The 23,209-nt window shown below is 60.6% G+C and overlaps 2 protein-coding genes across 5 annotated transcripts; one reads left to right on the top strand and one right to left on the bottom strand.

The window, feature by feature from the left end:
• Window positions 1–1,262: 1,262 nt before the first annotated feature.
• On the bottom strand, window positions 1,263–9,270 carry G6PD (glucose-6-phosphate dehydrogenase). Its single transcript, XM_055122297.1, has 12 exons — window positions 9,119–9,270; window positions 8,524–8,651; window positions 4,271–4,308; window positions 4,060–4,168; window positions 3,510–3,727; window positions 2,948–3,106; window positions 2,736–2,861; window positions 2,499–2,592; window positions 2,230–2,416; window positions 1,843–2,155; window positions 1,665–1,757; window positions 1,263–1,587 (listed from the first exon to the last, which is right to left on the bottom strand). The coding sequence occupies exons 2-12, from the start codon at window positions 8,641–8,643 to the stop codon at window positions 1,497–1,499; spliced, it is 1,548 nt and encodes a 515-aa protein (XP_054978272.1). The 5' UTR covers window positions 8,644–8,651; window positions 9,119–9,270; the 3' UTR covers window positions 1,263–1,496.
• Window positions 9,271–9,533: 263 nt separating this feature from the next.
• Window positions 9,534–20,214, top strand: IKBKG (inhibitor of nuclear factor kappa B kinase regulatory subunit gamma). Of its 4 annotated transcripts, none has more exons than XM_055122300.1 (10): window positions 9,793–9,933; window positions 13,766–13,967; window positions 14,935–15,146; window positions 16,415–16,530; window positions 17,502–17,654; window positions 17,939–18,035; window positions 18,636–18,779; window positions 18,863–19,005; window positions 19,079–19,140; window positions 19,237–20,214. In XM_055122300.1, the coding sequence occupies exons 2-10, from the start codon at window positions 13,781–13,783 to the stop codon at window positions 19,371–19,373; spliced, it is 1,251 nt and encodes a 416-aa protein (XP_054978275.1). In that variant the 5' UTR covers window positions 9,793–9,933; window positions 13,766–13,780; the 3' UTR covers window positions 19,374–20,214. The 4 variants fall into 4 exon arrangements, with proteins under 4 accessions (XP_054978274.1, XP_054978273.1, XP_054978275.1 ...); XM_004606489.2 differs by having other exon boundaries at window positions 16,412–16,530; XM_055122299.1 differs by lacking the exon at window positions 13,766–13,967 and having other exon boundaries at window positions 9,534–9,933.
• The last annotated feature ends 2,995 nt before the right edge of the window (window positions 20,215–23,209 follow it).

Here is a 23,209-nt window from a genome sequence, read left to right as displayed (position 1 = left end):
CAGACCAGGGTGACCCAGGGGACCATGGTGTCCTAGCTTAGGTAATGTATCCTGATCTGTGTTCCTGGCAGCTCCGGGATTCACGCCATTTGTGCTTGGTGTTGCGTCTAGATGAGCAGTGCTTTTGGCCTAGTGCTGCTCAGGGCAGTGTGTGGTGTCAGGGCCAGAACCCAGGCTTCCCGCAGATGAAACGTATGCTTGGACTGGGCGTCCCTGCTAACACTGCTGTGGTCAGACTCCCCCTTTTCCCACCATGCCAGGTGGCAGGGCAGGCTCTGCTGTTCCGCCTTTTTTCACCTGTGTTCTTTTGCACCAAGGCTCGGGTGGGAACTGCATCTCCCTCTTCTATTTGGGGCGCTTTTCCTCACAATTCTGACTTGGTAATCCCTGACCAGGTGTCATGCCAGCGGGGCAGCTCTTAGGAGTGGAGTCCCCAGGGGTGGCATTTTCCAACGCCATAGCTCCCCTCAGGCCAGGCAGATGGCACCACCTGGTGGCAAACACAGAGGTGCAGCCACTTCACAAAGCCTGGGGCCACTGTGGGCAGGTGGGGGGTTCAGACCCCCCCAGGGCAGGAGGAAGTCACCACTGAAAGTTGGGTGTGTCCTGATGGCCGGGTTATGTCCCATCTCCCACAGCTGGGAGAGTCGCCAGAGAAGATGGATGGGCAGGATGCAGGTGGCACAAAGGCTGGGTGACAGGCAGCCCCCTTCCCCGCACCTCGCAGGGGCATCAAGCCGGGGTGAGGCCAGCTGACTGGGGGAGCCATCACCACAGCCTGGCTTGGATTCAGATACTCTGGCTGCCAGTCTGGGGGCGTCCCCAGCTCTCCACAACAGGAAGTGTCTGTATTCTCCCTGCTCACCGGTCACTCCTGTCCCCAATCCCAAGTCTGTGTCCTGGAACCTCCCAGGTCACCTGCTTTAGAGACCGTGGGGTACCCCTTGGTCCATGAGCTACCGTGCTTGGTGTGGGTCCCTGGGGGAAAGCCTATGCAAGGGAGGCAATGGTCAAAGCTTGGGGGGGTCTCTGAGCTTCGGGGGTGTCTTGGTCACAGCCAGCTGTGCTCAGGGGCCACTTCGGGATGGAGGCGGGATCACCCCTGCACACCAGGGCAGCACCTTCCCATGGCATACATCCCCTGAATCCCAAATGGGAGCCATGTGGGAGGTGAAGACGATGGCTAGCTCTCCCTGTGTCCCTGGCTGAGTGGAGAGACTCGGGGGGCAGGTGGGGGTCCCAGGAAGCAGGCAGAGCAGGCAGGCAGCTGGAATGGGTTTAATGGCTGGCGGCCCTGGGGGTGGCCGTGGAGTGCAGAGTTGAGCTGGGCAGCGAGGCACCCCGGGGCCCTGCCAGCGGATGGTTAGGAATGTCGAGTGGCACCGAGGGGACTGTTCAGCGGGGCTTGGGGGGACGACGGTGCCTGTCGCTCTGGTGGGTAGGAGGCGGGTGGCAGGAAGGTGAGGCTGCGGTCGTGGGGGGATAGGCTGCTGGGCTTACAGCTTATGGGGGTTCACCCACTTGTAGGTGCCCTCATACTGGAAGCCAACTCTCTTCATCAACTCGTCCGCTTCCGTGGGGCCGCGACTGCCAGACAACAGCATGGGTGTGAGGGTGTGGCCCTCCCAAGGTGCCCACCCCCGCTTTAGGGCCGTCCGCCCCACCTGCCGTAGACGTAGGGAATTGGTGGCGCCTTTTCATGCTCGATCCGGTGCAGTAGTGGAGTGAAGATTCGCCAGGCCTCACGCAGTTCATCGCTACAGGGGAGGTGTGGGCCATGAGGGCGTGGGTCGTGAGGGCGCAGGGGGTGTGGGTGTGTGTGTGTGTGTGCGGCTGCCTCACCTGCGCACGAAGTGCATCTGGCTCCCGCAGAACACGTCCAGTATGAGGCGCTCATAGGCGTCGGGGAGCTTCACGTTCTTGTAGCGGCTGCCGTAGGTGAGGTCCAGCTCGGACTCCTCAGGGCTGAAGAACATGCCGGGCTTTTTGGTCATCATCTTGGTGTACACTGCCTCGTTGGGCTGCACACGGATGACTAGCTCATTGCGCTTGCACTGCTGCTGGAAAATGTCGCCTGCCACGTCGCGGAACTGCAGACGCACCTCGGCCTTGCGCTCATTCAGGGCTTTGCCGCAACGCAGGATGAACGGCACCCCTGGGGCAGGTGACAAGTGAGGTGGACTGTGCTGGGCGGACCTGGCCCCCTTCCCCAGGCAGCCTGGCACCTACCTTCCCACCTCTCGTTCTGCACGTACAGGACAACAGTTGCAAAGGTAGCAGTGGTGGAGCCTGCGGGCACTGTGGGGTCATCCAGGTACCCTTTGGTGGCCTCTCCCTCTGCTTCTGGGTTCCCCACGTACTGGCCCAGCACCACGTTCTCTGCCTGCACCCCTGAGATGCACTGCAGCACCTTCACCTGCACATAGTGGGAGATGAGCCTTGGGACCCCCACAACTGCAGCGCCCACATGGTGGGAGAGCCTGAGGGTTGCACCCCACCTTCTCGTTGCGGACGTCATCCGAACTGGTAGAGGCAGGTTTCTCCATGGCCACCAGACACAGCATCTGCAGCAGGTGGTTCTGCATCACGTCCCTGGCTCACGGGGAGTGGGGGACATGGCTTAGTTTCGGGGACCCTTGGGCAATAAGACATCTTCCTGACCCCCCTCCGGGAGGGCCCCCAGGAGCCCAGGGTCCCAGCACCAAGAGGGGTGGTCCTGGTGTTCTGGGCCTCACCGGATAATCCCAAATTCATCGAAATAGCCCCCACGGCCCTCGGTGCCAAAGGGCTCCTTGAAGGTGAGGATGACACAGGCAATGTTGTCTCGGTTCCAGATGGGGCCAAAGATTCTGTTGGCAAACCTGCAGAGGGGCGACTGAGGGCTGCAGCCACATTCCCTGGCACCCTGCCCGCCCCTGCACCCCACGTTCTGGTGGGCCAGCCCCACCTCAGCACCATCAGATTCTGCACCATCTCCTTGCCCAGGTAGTGGTCGATACGGTAGATCTGCTCCTCGCGGAACAGCTTTGAGATGTGGTCTGACAGCCGGTTGGAGCTCTGGAGGTCCCTCCCGAAAGGCTTCTCCACGATGACACGGGTCCAGCCTCTGCGGGGGAGGACACAGCTGCTGTCCCTGTGACCCCCAGCTCTCCCCACACCTCCTACATGCCTGCCCCCACAAGGGGGTGGGGGAGTCTTCAGGGGCGTGGCTTAGAGGTGGGAGCCCACAGAGATAAGGCCTGGCAGGGGCTCCAGGATGCTCAGGGAGCCACACTGCCACCTGGTGGCTGTGATGGGGATCCTGTGAAGCAGCGAGAGGCTGTTTCATGGAGCAACACTGCCTTCTCGTGGTGCTGGCTGAGACTGCAGGCAGGCTAGCGCTGGAGGAACTGGGAGGGCAGGGCAAGGGTGGGTTCCCATATTCCCTCGTAAGATTCACCTAGGGGATGTCCAGCTGGTCCCGTCCCCTTAACGTTCTGAGCAGAGCTGGCAGGGCAGAGGGGCCTTACGTGGGGCTCATGCAGCTCTCTCGGATATGCTTGGTCACCGCCTCATAGACTGTGGGCGGCAAGGCCAGGTAGAAGAGGCGGTTGGATGGTGGCCCCCGTTGGAGGCTACTCATGTGCTGGTTGAGGCGGTCGTAGGAGGCGCTGTCGTCGTACTGGCCAGCCACGTAGGAGTTGCGGGCAAAGAAGTCATCCAGCTTGGCCTTCTCCTCCGGGGTGGCCTGCAGACACGGACGGAAGCACGCCAGTCCCTCCTGGCTTACCTGCTCACCTCCCTTGGGGCTGCTTCCCCATCCCGTCAGCTCTACAGTTTGGGGGGAGCCTCTGAGAGCGGGCTGCAAAGGCAGGGACTGACTCTGGGCTGATACCCCGCTGCTCTAGATGTGGTGGTAAGAGCCTGTAGCCGAGCCCAGAGAGCTGGAGTGAGGACCCGGCATGCACGTGGCCTGAGGCTGGCTCCCCAAGCACCAGTGTGTCGCTAAATGAAAGTGAGCCCAGGAACTTCTGCGGTGGTGAAACGGGGAACTTGGCGTGGAGTGGGGTGGCCGCTCACCTTGAAGTAGGGCTCACTCTGCTGGCGGATGGCGGCCACCGTGAGTGGGGAGCGCGCATAGCCCACAATAAAGGTGTTTTCGGGCAGGAGACCGTCCCGGAAGAGCCACCTGAGGGGCAGAGCGGGAACTGGTGGAGTGCAGGACATGGGGGCCAGCGTGCGGGGTGGGAGGGCGGTGCTGGGGGACCGGGTGGAGGTGAGGCAGGCTTACCAGAGAGTGGGGTAGATCTTCTTCTTCGCCAGGTCACCCTGCGGCAGGCAAACAGCATGGTCAGAAGCAGCTATGAGCCAACTGGACCCCACCCGCCTCGCTGGCCCTGGCTCAGGGTCACTGTCCGGCCACCTGCAGACCTGTCTTGGCCTGTCTGCCAAGGAGGAGCTTGAACTTGGGCCTGGCCCAACCCTGTATCCCAGCCCCCGCCCCCGGGTTCCAGGGCAAGCAAGTGGAACCAGAGGCTCGAGTTCCCAGCAGGCAGCAGCCGACGGGAGGCCGCTCCTCCAGCGCTGGGATTAGCGGACACGCCGTGCGAGCGAGCGCTGAGGTTAGCACACTTGGAGCAGCTGGAGCCCACGCGCGGGGCATTCCGTGGCACAAGTTAGAGAGAGGAGCAGCTACTGGGAAGGGCAGACACAGGACAAGGCAGCGAGTACTGCAAAGTCAAACTTCACACACAGAAACCAACCCAAACAGAGCGACACAGGCACAGCTGGTGTTTGAAAAAGACTCGGACAGCCCACCTGTGGCCACGTGGCTTTTTTCAAAGGCACCAAGAATTAGAGTGCAGCAAGCACACGCAGGGACCACAGAAGCAGGGTGTGCACAACCTGATCCCCCGTCTGATAATGGAGACCAACGGGCAACCATCTGGGCCAATCAGACCTGCGGAAATGGAGCAAGGGGCCGAGTGAGTGCGGCCAGGGGCAAGGCAGAGCCCTAGAAGCTCTCCTGCCGGCTCCATGCTGCACGGAAGGGGCAAGGTGGGAAATCGAAGATGAATTTCCTGCTCCACACTCATCCCCAGCACCCCACGATCCGCCCAAGGAGGTGGCAAGAGAAAAAGCCAAACAAGTCTTGCCTATTGGTTTTCTTGAACCCAGCAATCTCCAGCTTCTCACCAGAGGCAGATAAAGAGCTCCAGGAGAATTCAATCACACAGCCAGGCCACGAGGGTTATCAACCGGGAAGTCAAAGGAAACTCCCTTTCCTTGATAAGGGATCCCTGGGGAAAGTCCTCCACACCCGCACGAAGGGGAAGTGTCCCCATCACCCTCTGAAGCAATCGGAAGAGGAAAAAGGGGTAAGGGGTAGGAATGGAGCAAGCCTGTGGGCGGGGGCCGGACACTCAGGCCCTGACCACACTGCCCAGGGGGAAGGCGCCAGCCTGGTACCCGGCTGACCCTGGTTCAATCCTGAGCACCTGAGTGAGGTGACCCCCAAAGAGCCAAGTAAGCTACCAGGGTCAGTGAGGGGGTCTGAGGGCTGGAGACCTGGAGTCCATCCTCGACGTGTACAGAGCGCCATCAGGTTTGCCCCCGAACATGAAACCCCAAAGCACACTGCCATCAGGGACTGGGGCCGTGGGAGACCCAGCCTGCAGCCACACTGCAGAGACGACTACAGCAGGTGGGGTGCAGCAAGGCTGCCCGCCGAGAGAAGCCGGTGGCTCCCTGCAGAAGAGAAAACCCCCAAAGAGGAGCTGAAGCGTGCTCCAGTAGCAAACGCCTCCCTTCCTCCCCCCGCTTCAGCAGAGGAAGGAACTCCTGATGCAGCTCACAGATGGTTTCCAGGTGGATGCCGGGGACCGGGTCTCTCACAAAGCAAGAGAGACCCTCCGAGGCCATCCTGGGGAAGTGTCTCGAACAGACCAAACCAATTCATTTCAGGCAGTGAAATGAGACTGGGCCAGGCCTGGAGTAGGGCCAAGTTGTGAGGCCCACTATCTCCGAGTGTTTGTGGGCAGGTGGCCGCTGGGTGTGTCTCCCCCCGACAGCATTAGGGGCTCCACCGTGCCTGTGTGTGAGGCTCGCGCAAGGCGACAGGAATCTCAGGAGGACACACCAAGTTTTTTCTGGCCAAGATCCGACTCAGCCTGAATTTAATAAGCTGGCAAAAGTCTCCACGGCAGGTGGAAGAGCCGGGGGTAAACCCGGTCACGGCCCTTGGCGAGCAGTGCAGGGTGTTGTGGCCGGGCGCCAAGTGTCAGCACACGCTCAGCCCAAGGGGTTAAGGAGCTGACCATTCAGCACCCAATGGCCTTCACTGAATGTCTCACGAGAGGGTTGATGCGGGACAGGAAGCAAAGCCCCTGGAGCCGGCGGGGAATTCAGGCACAGGCCTGCTCGAAGGAGGTGGGCTCCCCTCGCCTCTGCGGCCTGCTTGCTCCTGGGCCCGCATGTGCCAAGTGCTCACAGCAGGTGTCCTGAGCACCCGTGGTCCCGTCCGGAAGTGCCACCTCCTAGGGGAGCCGCTGTCCTCTCCACGCCCCGGGGGCCTTCCTGGGCACAGGCTGTGTTTGCTCAGGACAGATCCCGCTGGGCAGTGAGCAGGTGCTGAGTCACGGCGCCCCACAGCCCTGTTTGTTCTCGCCTTCCCTTTGGGATTAACTCGTCCGAGAGAACCTGCTCGCCTTGTTTGGGCTCGGCCCCTGGACCTGCAAGTCCCTGGAGACACTGCAAGGTAGGCCCGGACCAGTGAGGCTGGGGGAGCCTCCTGCCAGCCTCCCATCCTTCACTTGGCCCCAGGGGACTCAGGGTGACTGAGCAGGAGAAGCCGGTCCTATGGAGGTGGCAGCGGGGTGTAGGTCCTGGGTGGCATGGGCCAAGGGTCCTCCTGGCTTCTCGGCATGAAGCCCTGCTCTGGCTAGCGTCCAGCTGGCGGCAGGCCATCGGCCGGGAGACTGGGGGCTGCTGAGTTAAGCTGCTGTAAAGCAGGGGCCTCCGTCTCGCACCCCAGTGCCAGTGAGTCACTCGGCCTTTGGGGGAGAGCCAATGTCATCATGACACAGCAGGAATCTTATCGGCCCTGGGGGCAGGTGGCCCGGCCAGGTCTGAGGGGAGGGAGGGGCTGGGCCACCCAGTCACCCCTTCCAAGCATGGGCTGTGCGGCAGGGAGGGCCCGAGCACCCTGGGGTCCCGTGTGCAGGCAGAGGCCACAGGGGGCCTTCCTGCCCTTCTGCCCTGGCCCGGCTCCATGCAGGTGAAGCCTGCTCTGGCGCAGGGAAAGTGAGTACCGAGAGTGGGTCACCTGCGGAGGGGGACGTGGCCAGAGCGGGGACCAGGGCAGAAAGCTCCTTTGGAAGGAAGCTGGGCAGGCGGGCAGGGATCGGGCAAGCAGGTTAGGGCAGAAGGGCAGCGGCGGGGGGCACGGTCATGGCTAGGGGCTGGCCTGACTCCTCCCCGGGCTGCATAGGTGGCCGTGCATGCCCTGGGGCCAGGGCACAGCGTCCTTAGTGTCTCCCATTGCTCGTGCCCAGCCGCCCACGGCGCAGAGAGGCCATCTGGCTCGAGCTCAGACGCCCGGAAAGCTCGCGCGTGGCAAATTCTGGAAACGGTTCCGCTGCCTGCTGGGAGGCACATGGTGGGACGCGTTCCAGGTGCTGCCGTGCCAAAGCCTGGCAGGGCACCCCGCCCACGGGAATCTTGGGGGGCACTGACTCTCCCACCCCCCTTGCCAGTGGGTACTTCCCATTTTGGCTGTAGAAACAAAAGGGAACCTCCGGTGTCGCAACTGAAGCTGGGGCCCGAAGCGTGTGGGGGTGCCCCAGAGCCTCGAGTCCCTCACTGCTCCACAGGCGAGGCACCCCATCCTGAGCTGGGCGGCCCCCAGCGCCTCTCCTCCTACGTGCTGCTGCGCCCCTTCTGAGTCTGCTCAGAACGACAAAGCTGGCAGGGAGCGGGTGAGCCCCCCGTGCCCACGAACAAAGGCGCGATTCCTGAAGAAGCCCACACAGCCACCCTCCCAGGCGGATGTGACACAGGCGGGTTTGCGAAGGGACTCTCTGCCTGCCCCCCACCCTGCCCGTGTCACCCCAGCCCTGCCCCGGCCAGCTTCTCTCTGGCCTTTCCCATCAATACCCAGTGGCGGCCCCACTGGCTAGACAACAGGGCTGGCAGCTCAAGCAGCGTCAGAAGTTGCGGCCAAGTGATGGTGGGTAGCGCAAGAGGAGGTGTGGCTCCCCAAGGCAAAGGACAGGGCTGGGAAGGGCCCCGCTGGGCGACATCTGTGAACTACTAAAGAGGTCTGAAAAAGGAGTGCTGCCTGTCCCCACTGGAGCACTGCCAGACAGTCCCCATGGGCCTCTCAGCCGCAGGACAGGGCTGTAGGCCACAGCTGGGAAGATCCCCAGACACCTGGATGTGTGCAAACTGTGCTGGGGGGTCGGCACTGGGCGGGAGTGGCAAGGAGGGGACGGGAAAGGGGGTCCTGACACCCAGCCACGCTCTGAGCGGGCTCTTCTGACTCACCGAAGCCCCCATGATGATGAAAACATGTGTGTCCGACGGGTGGAAGGCGTGATCCTGGTACAGCTCTTCCCGCAGGATCCCACACACCTGGATGCGGCTCAGGGCCACCTGCTGTGCCATGATGCTCACTGGCAGCACGAGAACAGGACAGCGTGAGAAACTGGTCCCTCACCGCCGCCGCCACTCTGGCCTCTCATCCGGCCTCTTATCCGGCCGATGGCGATTATTGAAAGCAGGCGCGGGCCAGCAGGGAGGGGCCAGGACCGGTGGGGTGGAGGGGGATTGTAACACTGTGGCCGCTCTGGGCGTCATGGACTCCAGGTGGGCGAGCGCCTCGACTCTGCAAGAGCACCACATGCCCGGCCGGCCATCCCAGTGTGAGCCTGTGCAGGTGATGGAGTGCAGCCTGGCGGGAGAGCCGGCCAGTGTCCGCCCCTCTTGGAGGAGGAGGGCTCAGCCTCCCCAGGGGTCCACGGTGGAGGGGGGAATGCAGGGGACCGGGGAACAGGCTACGACCCTCTGGATCCTGGCCCGCTCCAGAGCACGGCCACTGAAGGGCCTCCTGGGGCCGCGCGGTGCCCGCCCGCCCCCTTACCTAAGCCTCACTGCTGTCGGTGGCGCCCACAGCCCCGGAGTTCGCTGCAGTTTCCGGGGGCTGCGTCCCGCCGGCCCATTTAACTGGTGGGGGCGGGCGCCTAGGCTGAGCTGACCGGCCTCAGGCGAGGCTCGCGGGCGGGGCCACGGGGCGCCCCGCCCACCGGGGCCGGGGCGGGGCTAAGGCGCGGCCAGGTGCGCGCGCACCCCGGCACCCGCCCGCGCGCGCCCCCGCCCGGAGCGCCTCCGTCGGGGCCACCGGGGCCGCGCGCTCCCCGTGCCCCTCTCCCGCGACCCTCTCGAAGGCCCCCCACAGCCGGGCGCCGCCGCCGTCGCGGCGTGCTCCACTTCCGCCATGTGGCCCCGCCCCCGGCCGTGCGGGCTACGGAGAGCCCCGCCCCCAACGGAACGGTGGCCGGCTGCGGGTCAGCGCGGGCCCGACAGCCCGCCCCGTTGCGGCTCCTCCCCCGGCCGGGACGGCGCGGCCTGGCACACGAGGGCCAGACGCCCCAGAAGGAAACGCACGGGCGGGGCATGTCACTGGGCTGCGCCCCACGGGCCGGATGCAGCTCCGAGGAGCGGGCTTCCCGCCGGAGCAGCCTTCCTCGCACCTCGCACCTCTGGGCGGGGCGGAGCTTGTGTGTTCTACTTCCGGATCCCACCGCGATGACACCGGAAGCAGGAAGTGGGGATTTCTGTCACCGGACGAGGGCAGGGCGGCCTCGGAGCCGGGACTTTCTCGGAGCGCCGGGGCCCTAGGAGCGCTCGCGGCCCGCCGCTGCCGCCTTTCTCACTCCAGTCCGACTCTGCTGACAGGTTGGTCCTCTTGCCAGAAGGTGCGGTAGTGTTGGTGGCAGGTTCACTGTCTCCTAGACTCTCCCAGACGTCAGGCTCCGCGTCTGTTGGGCCCCTGCCCGCTTCTGCCCTGTGCTTCTACAGCCCCGTCCTGCAAGGGCTGAACCCACGATCCGGTTGACTCCAGCGGCCAGCGGGGGAGCGTCCTCCTGTTCCTCCTCTGCGGCCGCTAAGTCTGACCACGCCCCTAGGTCAGAATGACTGTTCCAGTTCTGGGATGTTTCTGTTCATCAGATTTGACTTCGCTCGGGGTCTTGAGATTCTCCTAGGAGGTCTCAGATACAGTCTGACGCTGTAGTATCGTACTGCGGGTGCTTCGGATTGCTCACTTGGCAGAGCTAGCAACGATGATCGACCCGATGTCAAATTATTTCTGCGACCTGCAGATCAAAGGGCTAGCCTCTCACCTTCGAGGAACAGCCAGGAGGCCACTGTAGGGAGGGAACATTCTCGGAGAGGAAGCAGTAGGGACCAGACGGTTCTAAGAGATTGGTCGAGGGATGTTGGCGTTCATGTATAGAGCCAAGGGGCCAGTGCTGCTCCGAGAAGGGACTCGATTACTTACCTTGGAGTTTCCCTTGTAGGCTTCTTGTGGCCTCAGTAGGGAGCACAGAAGGTGGCGGCAGAGGTAGGAACAGGGGACTGATTTAGAGGTTATAGCTCTTTTTTTTTTTTTTGCTTTTTGGGTCACACCCCGAGATGCACAGGGGTTACTCCTGGCTCTTCACTCAGGAATTACTCCTGGCGGTGCTCAGGGGACCATATGGGATGCTGGGATTCAAACCCGGGTCAGCTGTGTGCAAGGCAAACGCCCTACCCTCTGTGCTATCGCTCCAGCCCCTATAGCTCTCTTTAAGGTGAGAGAAAGTGACATTTTGAGCAGCCTGACAGATGTGCGAGAGTAAAGGGTTGTACTGGAATCCTTCCATCTCCAGCTTCTGCAGAGATCAGTAGGAGTTGATTTCTGATGGCTGTTTTCACTATTAATTCATCGTGATAGAAGTTACCTGCCATACAGTCGACTCACTTTAACGCATGTACAGTTCAGTGTGTTTGGGACTTTGTGTGGCTTTGTCCAGGAAGTTTGGTCCAGGGCCTCAGACTTGCAACCCATGCCATCACTGAACTACCGAGTGAATCATATTTGTTCAGTCACTTTTCGTCATCCCAGAAAGAAAACCCCTGGCCCTTTCCCAATCACTTCTATGGCCCCTCTCTTCCCACCCCAAGAGCCACTGAGTTTTCAGTCTCCACATGTTTATTCATGACATACCATTTTTTTGGGATCACACCTGGCGATGCACAGGGGTCACTCCTGGCTCTGCACTCTATCCCTGGCGGTGCTCAGGGGACCATATGGGATGCTTGGAATCAACCTGGGTCGGCTGCGTGCAAGGCAAACGCCCTATTCACTGTGCTATCACTCCAGCTCCTCCTGACATATCTTATATATAGAATAATGCACATGGTGTTTTGTGGCTTGTCTCCTTTTCAGCATAACGTTTGAAAAATTCATCTGTTTTATGGGGGTGGGCAGGCCACACCCAACAAGGCTCAGAGGTCAGTCCTGGGGATGCTCAGGGAACCGTATGAGTACCGGGACTTTTGCTGGGTCTCAGCACCTGATCCCCTGTCCTATCTCTGGCCTCCATCCGTGTTTCAGTCTGCGGATGTGCTCCATTTTGGTGGTTCTTCAGGGGATGGTTTTTGGGTCGTTTCCGCCCCGGCTGCTGTGAGGAATGCTGCTATGAGCGTTCGAGTGTAGACATGTCTTTGTGTTGCTCAGGGGTTGATGCCTCGGAGTTTCCTCCACTATTTTCAAGTGCATTTCAACTGCCATCTGTCAGGATAAGAACATGCACATCTAAGAAAAGATTTGGGAGACAAATGCAGCCAGATGGCTCAGCCCTGGAATGGCTATGGGAGTGGCTGAATGTTGCCTGGGCCTCTCACTGCCAGACCTTCTGCCAGCCTTCCAGGGCCTAATGTCCTGGCCACTAAAGGCTGATTGGCCCTCAGCTGGTAATCAGAAAGTTGGGGACTCTGGAGAGGGCAGTGTTTTGGGTTGCTTTGGGGTCATACCCAGCACTGCGCAGGGCTTACTTCTGACTCTGCAATCAGGTATCACTCTGGTGGGCTGGGGAAGCCTATGGGGTGCTGAAAATGGAACCTAGCTGCTGTCCTGTGCCTCCGGCTCTGGAGAAGGGCAGTTTGGGGAAGATTGCTTTGCTGAGGCTGGTGCACACATTGAGTTGGTCTGGGGGTATGGAGTGAATAACAGAGGTCAGTGTTAAGTTAGAGGTTCAGCATGAGAGGCCAGATGGAGAGAAGAGAGGGAACCTTGTCCCACTGAAGACTGTGGGCAGAGGCTGGGTGGGGGCAGCCACTGCTCAGGTTCCCAGGCCAAATTGGGTGTCCCTTCACATCTGGATTCCCACTCCACCTACCTGTCGTCTCCTTTCCCCACTCCTGTGTCCTGACAGGGTCCTTGGATTTCCCTGATTTTCCTTTAGGTTTTCCTGGCCCCCTCCATGACACTCTAATGCAGCCTCCATGTCAGGTTCCAGGCACTCTTTAGAAAGTGCCCTTTCACTGTACTCATTTGTGGAGTATAGAATAACATCACATGAGGCTGACACCCAAGGACAGTAGATACAAGGGCCAGGAGGATTGCCCCATAGCTGGAAGACTGCTTCATGAGCGGAGGGGAGAAGGCAGATGGAATAGAGAAGGGATCACTAAGAAAATGATGGCTGGAGGAACCAGTTGGGATGGGAGATGCATGCCGAAAGTAGATAATGGAACAAACATGATGACTTCTCAGTGTCTGTGTTGCAAGCCATAATGCCCCAAAGTAGAGAGAGAGTATGGGGAATATTGTCTGCCATGGAGTCAGGGGGAGGGTGGGAAAGGGGGGTATACCCGAGATATCGGTGGTGGGGAATGTGCACTGGTGGAGGGATGGGTGTTAGATCATTGTGAGATTGTAACCCAAACATGAACGCTTGTAACTATCTCACGGTGATTCAATAAAATTTAAAATAAATAAATAAATAAATAAATAAAATGAGAATAATAATTTAAAAAAAAGAAAGTGCCCTTTCCTAGGTGTGCTGAGACAGATGACCCCAGACGCAGGTCTTTGATGGGCAGTTTCTGGGCCGGTGGAGGTGGGTATGGGGCTTAGGACTACAGCACTTTCATGTATAGGGTGCTGGGTTCCATCCTCAGCACCATGTCAGGTAAAACCCAGTCTGTGTGGTGGGCCAGGGAGCGCCTGTCAGGCACTGCCTCCGGGTCCCAACCCTGGCACTGTTTGGCCACCTGTGGGTAGCCCTACCGGTCCCCTGTGCTGCTCAGAGGCTGTGCTCATCCTTCCTCATGGCCTCCTCACACTGTTCTTTTGGGCCCTTTCTTGTGGCTTTGCCCACTCTCTTGGCTCCTACTTGGAAGTGTGTACTAGGGGTGAGTCCTATACCTGGATACTATACCTCCCTCCCGAAGTGGGTCTCCCGAACCCACTTCTGGGGTGAAATGCCTTTATTTCTGGCTATTTGGGGGACGCACAGCCACTCCTGGTGAGAATCAGTATCCTAATAGATGGTGCCACCCTACAGGCTGGTGGTGCCTGGGGGCCTCTAGGGCTCGACAGGGGTTGTGTAGTGTGGGGTACTCCATCTGGGTCCATGTACAAGCTAGACACGCACCCCTGGTCCCTGAGCCATCTCCCGAGGTGGATGTGGTGCTGGCTGTCCTTCCCTGAGCCTCTGATAGCCCTGCCTGTGTCTTGCAGCCGCCGGTGTATTGGATGAGCAGACTGCCCCGCAAGAGCCCACCTTGCGAGATGGTGCAGCCGAGCGGTGGCCCGGCTGGGGAGCAGGACGGGCTGGGTGGTGACACTTCCATGGGAAAGCCAGCCATGCCACACATATCCACGGAGCATGCTGGCCCTGACACCTTCCAGCGCTGCCTGGAGGAGAACCAGGAACTCCGAGGTGAGCAGCCCCCGGCACTCTGGAGAGGGGAGTCTGAAGTGGCCAGGCTGGGCTCTGGGCACCATTTCGTCCCTCTGCCTGCCCCTCGTCACCTCAACTTCCAATCTGAATTTCTGGGTTGGGGAGTCATTGTCTTCTGCTGGTGTCGGCCCCATCTGGCCCCGCCTTTCTCTGTGTGCAACCCTTAGTGCTGTTCCAGTTATGACACCTGACTCTCCCCAGCTGTTGGCACAGGGGTGGCTAGGCATTGGCAGCCAGGTGGGCAGAGACAGATTTGTGGGGTCCCCATCCCGGGCTCTAGCTCCTTGTCTGGCCTGTGATTGGCTACTTGGAAGCCGGGGTTCTGGAGTGAGCTCCAGGTTCAGGAGTGAGCTCCAGGTTCAGGAGTTGGGGCTCAGCACAGTGGTTGGTGGCAGCCTCGGGACCCGACCCCATCCTAAGGTGTGACCCCCATGAACAAGAAGTGTGGCAGGAATGCTTGGAGCAGGTTGCTTGGGCCTTGGGCCATTCCACCTCATGTCTGGGAGAGAGGGCGGTCTGGGGACAGCTCAGTCAGGGACCAGGGCCAGGACAGACGGGAATTGAGTGCTCTTTGCATTCATGGAAGCCACTACCCCCACCGGCTTCAGTGGGCTGTAAGAAGCTGATGCACCCTCAGCGTGCTGGATGGTGGGCCCCAAAGCCCTGGCAGGGGAGGAGTCACGGGAGGGCAGACCTGCAGCCACATTCAGCTGTCACCGTGGGGCCCTCCTGCCTAGTTCCCAGCCCATGCTCATGTGCTCCCCGGCTCGCTGACAGCGGGGCACTCTCCTTCTCCTGGCTGGGGTGCTGTCTCCCATAAGCTTCTTGGCACAGGCGCATCTGCCACTGATCCTGAACATATTTCCAGCTGTCCCCTTGGCTGAGGTCCCTGAGGCAGGTGGCAGGCCGGCGCTCAACCTTCACCCCTGCTGTCTGCCCTCGCCAGATGCCATCCGCCAGAGCAACCAGATGCTGCGGGAGCGCTGCGAGGAGCTGCAGAGGGTGCAGGGCGGCCAGCGGGAGGAGAAGGACTTCCTGCTGCACAAATTCCGGGCAGCGCGCGCGCTCGTGGAGAGGCTGCGTGCGTGTACACTGGAGCTGCGGCAGCAGCGCGCGCAGGCACTGCAGGAGCTGGAGCACCTCAAGAGATGCCAGCAGGTAGGGGCCCCTCGGAGCCCTGGGCGCTACTGTCCCACTCCTGTAGGGCTTCTGTGCCAGCCAGAGGGTCGGAGTCAGGGCTCTGTATCATCTAGTGGAGCCCTGATATGGGAAGTGGGAACAGGCCACATGGAGCCTCGGTGGGTGGGTGGGGGGGCGGGATTCTTAGCACCTACGTGGGACCGGTCAAGTTGGAACTGTCTAGACCCTGACTCCAGCGAAGGCCTATGCTCTCTGCTGGGGCGAGGACATTTGTGTTAGCCCCAGAGAACTCACGTACAGTCACAGCCGGTGGGGGTGGGGAAGATGACCACTCTCTAAAGAAGCTGGGCGTCAGCTCTGTCTGTTTGCTGGACCTTTTGAAACAGTGGTCCTCGGGGCATGGTGTGGTGTGTCCATGCCGGTCCCACTTGACCTTCTTGGCCCTGTTCTCAGAAGGAGGCTCTCCACTCTCCCTTCACCTCAGGCTGTTGGGTGCAGGCTTGGTTTCTCATGGGGAGGCCTTTGGAGCAGCACTGCCGTTGGAACACTGTGCTTTCATCTGGGTGAACCCAGCTGCCCTTCCCGAAAGGGCTTCTGGGAGGTACGCAGCCACCCACCATTATTGCTCAGTGGTGCCTGTGGCTGCTGGGGTGTGCGGAGCTAAGAGATGGGCTCACAGACCGTGAGCTGTGTGCTGGAAGGAGGTTTGGGGCTGGAGCTGCTTTTGTGGACTCCCCGGAGAACACTTTGGAGAAGCTCTCCCAGGGCACATGTTGCCCCGGGGAGGGGATGGAGTATGGGGGGTACTCACACTGGTTACCCGGGAGGCTGGGCTGCCCCTGACACAGTGTGTGGGGTCTTTGGCCTCGAATCCATGGCCACCCCTCCCCCTGGAGGCAGGGGAACATGCACCTCCCTCACCCACACTAACCCGCTGGCCACCTGCACCCCAGAACCAGAACCTGGAGAGCAGCACTTCTGAGCGGCACCCCCAGGGATCCCTGGCTTGATCGATACACCCCAACCAGGTGTATCTGAGCTAGTGGGTGGAGGGCTGCTCTAGCCAGCAGGGGCCAGGTACAGCGGGGAGACTACACTTGGGGTTCAATAGGGAAGATCGGCACATGTGTGAGTTTGGCAGCTGGTGGCCCTGAGGGCTTTGTGTGGGGGGGACTGAACCGGGGTCCCTGTTGTTGGGGGTTCCACATGCATTACCCTTAGCACCTCTTGGGTGGGAGGAGCAGAACAGCACTTACAGGTGGCAGTGGCATCTCGTCCTGCAGCAGATGGCTGAAGACAAGGCGTCAGTGAAGGCACAGGTCACATCCCTGCTGGGGGAGCTGCAGGAGAGCCAGAGTCGCCTGGAGGTCGCCACTCAGGAGCGACAGGCATTGGAGAGCAAGTGAGTGGGGGCAGGCTCTCAAGACTGAAGGTGAGGTGCATTTTGGGGTTGCAGAGGTCCCCCCAACACTCCATTGAGGTACTCCCTGGAATCCTGAGAGGCACAAGATACAGGCTGGGTGGGAACAGCCCAGATCCACCCTCGCTTCTCTGATGGGGCCCAGGGAGCTCAGCTTCTGGTGTTTGTATTGGCCAGTGGGCAGTGGTTTCCTTTGGACCCTCAGCTCCCAGCTGAGAGGAGGTGCTTGCTAAGGCACTCCCAGCCCCACACAGAGCACCCCACCACACGGAATTCTCCACTCAGCAAAGCACCTTGCCTCATGCGGAGCATCTCTGTGGAGTACTGTGTATGCCGGGCATGGGCCCCTGCATAGAGCCCCCCGCTGTGGCCATAGGGATGGAAGGACAGCACCTGCCACCCCACTGGCCACTCCGTCTTCTCTGGGGTGGGGGCCTTTCAGTGGGGGTCCAGGCTCCAAGTTGGGGCTCATGTCTGTGGCTGCCCTCCAGACAGATGGTTGGAGTGGGCAGTGGGGCATCTGCACCATTTGGGCCTCGGAGCTGTTGGGTGGGTCCCCAATGCCCTGGCTCCCCGAGCCCTGCTCTTCCCCCTGTAGATTCGTCTGTGTCCTCTGAGCTTCCCGTGCCCGTGCAGCTGGGCTGATGCCTGGGCACTGGAGCCTCCTTGCCCACTGCCTGTGAACTGGGTGGATGAGTGGAATGGGGAGATTGGGGGGCTGCGTGGAGGGACCCAGGGCCGAGTCAGAAGCATTCCCTAACTTCCGTTGGTGGGCCCTGAGATGCCTGTGGCGCTGCCGAGGGGCGTACTGCTCCCATGGGCTCCCACGCTCAGCTGCCAATGCTCCTCCTCCCGGGACCCTCAACCAGCTGTCCGGCCAGCTCACACTCCTGACCCAGCACCCCATGGCGTCGGAGTGGGCTGTGCCGTGACTGCCCCTTCCCCCATGCCAGGGTGCGGGCAGCCAGCGAGCAGGCCCGGCTGCTGGAGAGCGAGCGGGAGGCGCTTGAGCAGCAGCACTGCGTGCAGGTGGACCAACTGCGCATGCAGAACCATAGCATGGAGGCGGCGCTGCGCATGGAGCGCCAGGTTGTCTCCGAGGAGAAGTAAGTAGCTGGGAATCATCCTTCCGCTCTCTGAGCTAGTGAGGCCTGTACCCCACGTTCCGTCCAGCCATCTCCTGACTCCCTCTGTCTGACATGGAGGCCAGCACTTCTGAAGGGGGCAGCATACTTGGGCCGCAAGTGTTTCTTTCCACCCTCTGTAACATGGTGGCTCTCAGGAAAACACTGCTTGCAGAGTGCCACCCACCCTCGCTGAGACCCCGAAAGCTTCAGGATGCCCCAGAAAGCCCTCTGTGGTAAGGGCCCGAGCTGTTGCTCTCTTGCAGGCGGAAGCTGGCGCAGCTGCAGGTGGCCTACCGTCAGCTCTTCCAGGACTATGACAACCACATCAAGAACAGCATGGGGAGCAGTGAGCGGAACCGGGTAAGCTGAGCCAGGAGACCTGTCTCAAGCTGTGTCGGGCTGCCGTGTGCCCGTGGGCCCTTCTGCCCACCAGCATTGACTGAGCTCCTGGCTCAGTGCCTGCTGGCCCAGGGAAACCCCAGAGATGTTAATTTCCCAGCGTCCGCAGGCCGTAGGGAACCCTGTCTACTCTCGCCTTGTCAGACCTGTCCTGGGTGCAGTTTCGAGCAGTTCTGGGTCACGAAGGGGGTTATTAAGCGTGAAGGGGCCCAGGTCAGGCCATGCCGAGGCAGGCCTCTGGCTGGGCCCTACGAGGAGGAGCTTGGAGTGTGGCTTTGATCTCAGATGGAAGTGGCTGCGGGGGCGGGGGGCTGAGTGTTTGTCATGGTGGTGCCTCTGGGGCTGCGAGTCTCTGGGGCTCAGGGTGCCTGTTTGCTGGGGGTGGCACCCGCGAGGGACTGGCAAACCTGGGCATCTTGCCACGTGCTGGGCTCTGTGCCTCGAGGAAAGAATTGTTGGGTAAGCCCGGAGCTTGCGACCCCCAGCAGCCTGCCTCTCTGGGGTTTCGTCCTTCCTTTGGATGCCTCCCCCCCACCTCCGTCAGCCCCTGTGCATCCCTAGGGAACGCAGCTGGAAGACCTGAAGCAGCAGCTGCAGCAGGCTGAGGAGGCACTGGTGGCCAAGCAGGAGGTGATTGACAAGCTGAAGGAGGAGGCGGAGCAGCACAAGATCGTGATGGAGACAGTGCCGGTGCTGAAGGCCCAGGTGAGGCCCTCCCCACTCCGGCACTCTCGGGAAGGACCCATGAGCGCCACGGACACTGGCACCGCCCCTGTTTCCTTGGCCAGGCGGATATCTACAAGGCTGACTTCCAGGCTGAGAGGCAGGCCCGGGAGAAGCTGGCCGAGAAGAAGGAGCTGCTTCAGGAGCAGCTGGAGCAGCTGCAGCGGGAGTTTGGCCGCCTGAAGGTCAGCTGCCAAGAGTTGGCCAGGTGAGCCTTGCCCAGCCCTGGGGCCGCGCCCTTTGTTCGGTGCCCCTGACTTCACGTGGCTTCGTTTTCAAAGGATTGAAGATTTGCGGAAGCGGCACATGGAGGCCTCACAGCCCCCCTTACCTTCAGTGCTCGGTGAGTGCGGGGGCCCAGGCTGTCCTTGGGGCACCCCGGCCCCTGTCGGGCTGGTCTCCATCACTCACAGGCACCCTGCATGCGCTGTCTCCCCAGATCACCCCTTTCACCAGGTCCTGCCCAACGCAAGGAGCCCCCCCGAGGAGCCGCCCGACTTCTGTTGCCCCAAGTGCCAGTACCAGGCCCCTGACATGGACACGCTGCAGATCCACGTGATGGAGTGCATCGAATAGGCCTGGCTGGCCGCGGGTGCTGCCCTGTCACGGCCCCCTCTGGGCTGTGTGCTGCCGTGCCCACCTGCCGCAGTCCCTTCCGGGCTGCAGCTCTGCACCTGACTCTGCTCATTTCTTCCCTTGGCTTAACCACTTTCCTCAGTGCCTCTGCTGCTTGCACAGCTGCTGGGGCTGTCAAGCCTTACAACAGGGCCCCTTTGGGGACCACTCCCCCAGGCCACTGGCCGCCTCGTCTCACCCTTGTCACTGGCTCACATTGTCCAGTGTCTCTGACTGTCTCCAAAGCTGCACCGTTTCCACTGTGTCCTTCCCCAGTGGGCTGGAGCCATGCTCTGAGGAGAGGACCCCACGTTGGCCTTTTGGATTTTGCTTGGACGGGCTGCCGTGTCCCTGACGCTCCTATTCTCCCTGTTTCTTCTTTGGTTGTGACATGCTCAGTCCCCTTACCTGTTCTGGGGCTAGAGCTGACGTGTGGCTTCTCTGCCTGCACCTGGGCCTACTGTTCACAGCGTGCTGCCTGCCTGGCCCAGATGAGCTCCCTGGAGGCCCTGTCACACTGGCTTGGCTGTGCCTGCTGTCTGCATCCTGGCTGCACACTATCCCGGCTGTTCTGGACTCGGTTCGGCACTGCCAAGTGCAGGCTGGCCGGCACTGCTGTTCACCTTGGCCTCTGCAGCCTGGGAGACCATGGGGGCCACCCTGTGGGACAGCATTGCAGGCATATGTGCTGTCCTTCTGGTGGCCATGGCAGCTGCCGTCACTGTGTTGTTTTCTTGCAAGGCTTTGGGACCACGTGTGTGTTTCCTGTGCTGTGCTAACAACCATGAATCTGGTGGCCTTAGACTGTGCTGTGCCTTGTTCCTGTTCTGGAGCCCTGAAGCTTGATGGGATGGGATGGTTGGGTGGGTCTGTTCAGGGGGGTGGGATCCCGGGGACAGCCTCATTCTTGGCGGCTGGGTGCACCTCTCTAGTAGCTTCCTGAGGTTCCATGGCCCCCACTCTTCACTGCTGGTGTCAGCTTCTCGAGACTCAGTGCCCAACCATCAAAGCTGACACTGACCTTCACTGTCTGCCAACACCCTTGCCAAGGAAGGTCATAGTTACATGCAGTTTGGGAGGTGCCTACTGGAACAGCTCTGTTAGGGCAACAATGGTGGGGTCTTGGGGCACAGAGGCACTGGGGGAAGATGCTTGCATGGGCATGTGCTCACCTCGACCGAGTCAGGCTCCTGAAAGGGGTTCGGCAGCACCTCACATGCTTTTGAAGCCTATCTGTGTACAAAGCTGGAACTGGGAGCCAGAGCGATAGTATAGCAGAAATAAGGTGCTTGCCTTCCGGTGTCCCGTGTGGTTCCCCAGTTCCCCAGGAATCCCTGAGTGCAGAGCCAGGAATAAGCCTTGGGCACAGCTAGGTGTGGCCCCCAAACAAGTTTAAAGTAAACTGAAGATAACCATAATGTCCTGGCCCTCGTTCCCCTGCCAGAGACCCTGAGCTAGGCACCCGGGTCTCCAAGCCTTGCCACATGCCCCAAAAGTGGGGTGCAGGATCCTGGCCCGTTGAACCCAGCACACTGGAGTATGATCCCCCTGGTCGCTGGACTTGCTCCCTATAGGAGAGGGAGTGGGAAGGGGAGAAGCCTCTGCCCTGACCCTCCATGCACCCGCGGACTCCCGCTGCCACGGAGAAAGAACCATGCAGAGGGGGGGAAAGCTGGTGGTAAATCAGCAATCCATTAGCTCTACACAGGGGTTTTTATACACACATTTCAGGGGCAATCCACATGTGTCACATTTACCTTGTTAGGCTCAATACAGTGGTTAATGATTTACATCTCTTGCTCTTAGGGCCCGATGTATCAGCTCAGGCAGATGGTAACTGCTACATCCCTCGCCCTCAACCAGAGTGCCTACGTGTGTGGAGTGCTGGGGCAAGGCCCTGTAAACAGGGCCGGCTCTTTCAGGGGCAGGGCATTTAGTCAAAGTCTCAGACCAGCTACCGAGACCCCCAACAGTGGGAGGGGGGCTGCTTAGCTATAGCCCCTTGACTTGCCTGGGTTTGGAGGTGAACCCCCAGTGGCAGGCACCTGTACTCCCTCTGCTGCCACTACCCACAAAACATGCCCGGTCCTGGAGAGTGTCTCCTGTTGGGCTCAGAACCAACTTGGGCTCAGCCAAGTGTGGAATGTGACTGGGGACGTCTCCCCTTCCCGGGGGAGCTCTGGACTCAGAGTCACTGCGTACCCAGGTGTGGGCAGACCAGCCACACTCTGGGCCCTGTCTTTGGGGTCCTCACTCACTTGCTCCTCAGGGGTGCTGGGCTGAGGGTTGCGGGCTGCGGCAGAGAGGCTAGGCTTCAAGCGTGCACCTGCTCACCGGTGGGCAGGCGGGTGGGTGGCTCAGCAGTGAAGCTGCTGCTGTGTTTCGGGAGCATTTTTCTAAGGCCTGTAATTTGCTCAGATTACTTTGATGCCCGGAAATACATGTTGCTGTGAAGTTGGCCTGCTCTGATCTGGGAAGACTGCTCAGGCAACTGCCCTGCCCGCAGGCGCACTGCACCCGGATACTCGTGACCTTGCGGCTGGGACGCCTCCAAATAAGCCCCATTCTCAGGCCCCATACCTTAATTTGGAGGGAGAGCACGGATTGGGCCTCTAACACGTGGGACACCTCCACTCAGCACCCTTAAGAACATGGGGTCAGCCAAGAACATTCTTTGCGTGTAGTGCTTAGGGGTCCAGCCCTGATGCTTCATAGGGGATGAAGCATGAACAACATATGGGTCATGTGCTGGGAAGGTGGGAAGCCTTGGTCACATCACAAACCATATTCCTTGAGCACTGGGCGGGGTGGGGGTGGTTCCTAAATGCGTGAAAAGAAAAGCCAGCCCAGCCTTGGGTTGCTGGGGAGCAGTGGTCTGCCAGCTGGCTGCTGATGCCGGAGAAGTGGCAGCCACAGTACCTACGAGCCAGGCCTGGCTGCCAGGACCCCAGGATCTAAGTGCTGACTGATGGGGGCTTCCCATCAGGTCTGGCGGGGACCCGAGCAGGTGGTGTTCAGTGTCAGCTCTCGCCTGGGAATGCAGAACTGGAATACCAGGGTCTCCCACTAAGCCTGGGCAGCAAGTTCCAGAATGTAGCTGCGCCTAGGGCTTCTCTCCCTCATCCGCACTTCCCCCAGGCCACGGAGCTCTGGCCTGCAGACAGCTCGCCAGGAACCCTGGTTGGTGCTGGTGGTCTGGTTACACAGCAGCCGCCAGGCCCCGGACACCCCCATTTGCAGCAGGCTGTTCCTGGTGGGATCTGGGTCTGGGGTGGTGGGGCAAGCTGATCCCACCTTTCTTCGTGGAGGAGTCTGCAGAAGGGACGGTGTGTGGCGGCACGACAGGGTTGAGGTGAGCACCCGCTCTGGGGCTTTAGCCTTGTCCCTGCAACCAAACTGCCACTACATGAGCACGTACATGGCCCAGCCGTTCGCTGTGGTTCCTCCTGACTGAGCTGGCCCAAGTGAAGCCCACGTGTCTCTCTGGCCTTGCTGCGGGATGAACAGGCCTGGGAGCTCCTGAATCAAGTGCCAGAATGACCGTGACTCATGGAAATCTGCAAGTCATTCCAAGTTGGCAATGCATTTTGGGGGTGTCTGAACCACACCCAGCAGTGTTCAGGGCTTACTCTTGGCTCTGTGCTTGGGAGTCATTTTTGGTGGTCTTCGTTGCCATATGGGGTGCCAGGGACTCAGACTGGGGTCAAGCACTGTATCTTTTCTATTACCTCTGGCCCTGGTAATGTGTTTAAAACACATCCCAAGGGGTTGTCCACTGTGGCGCTGCTTTCCCACCC

The sequence above is a fragment of the Sorex araneus genome, chromosome X (assembly GCF_027595985.1).
Source record: "Sorex araneus isolate mSorAra2 chromosome X, mSorAra2.pri, whole genome shotgun sequence".
Classification (NCBI taxonomy): Eukaryota; Metazoa; Chordata; class Mammalia; order Eulipotyphla; family Soricidae; genus Sorex; species Sorex araneus.
Note: the sequence above shows the minus strand (reverse complement) of the source record. Positions and strands in the feature narration are given on the sequence as shown.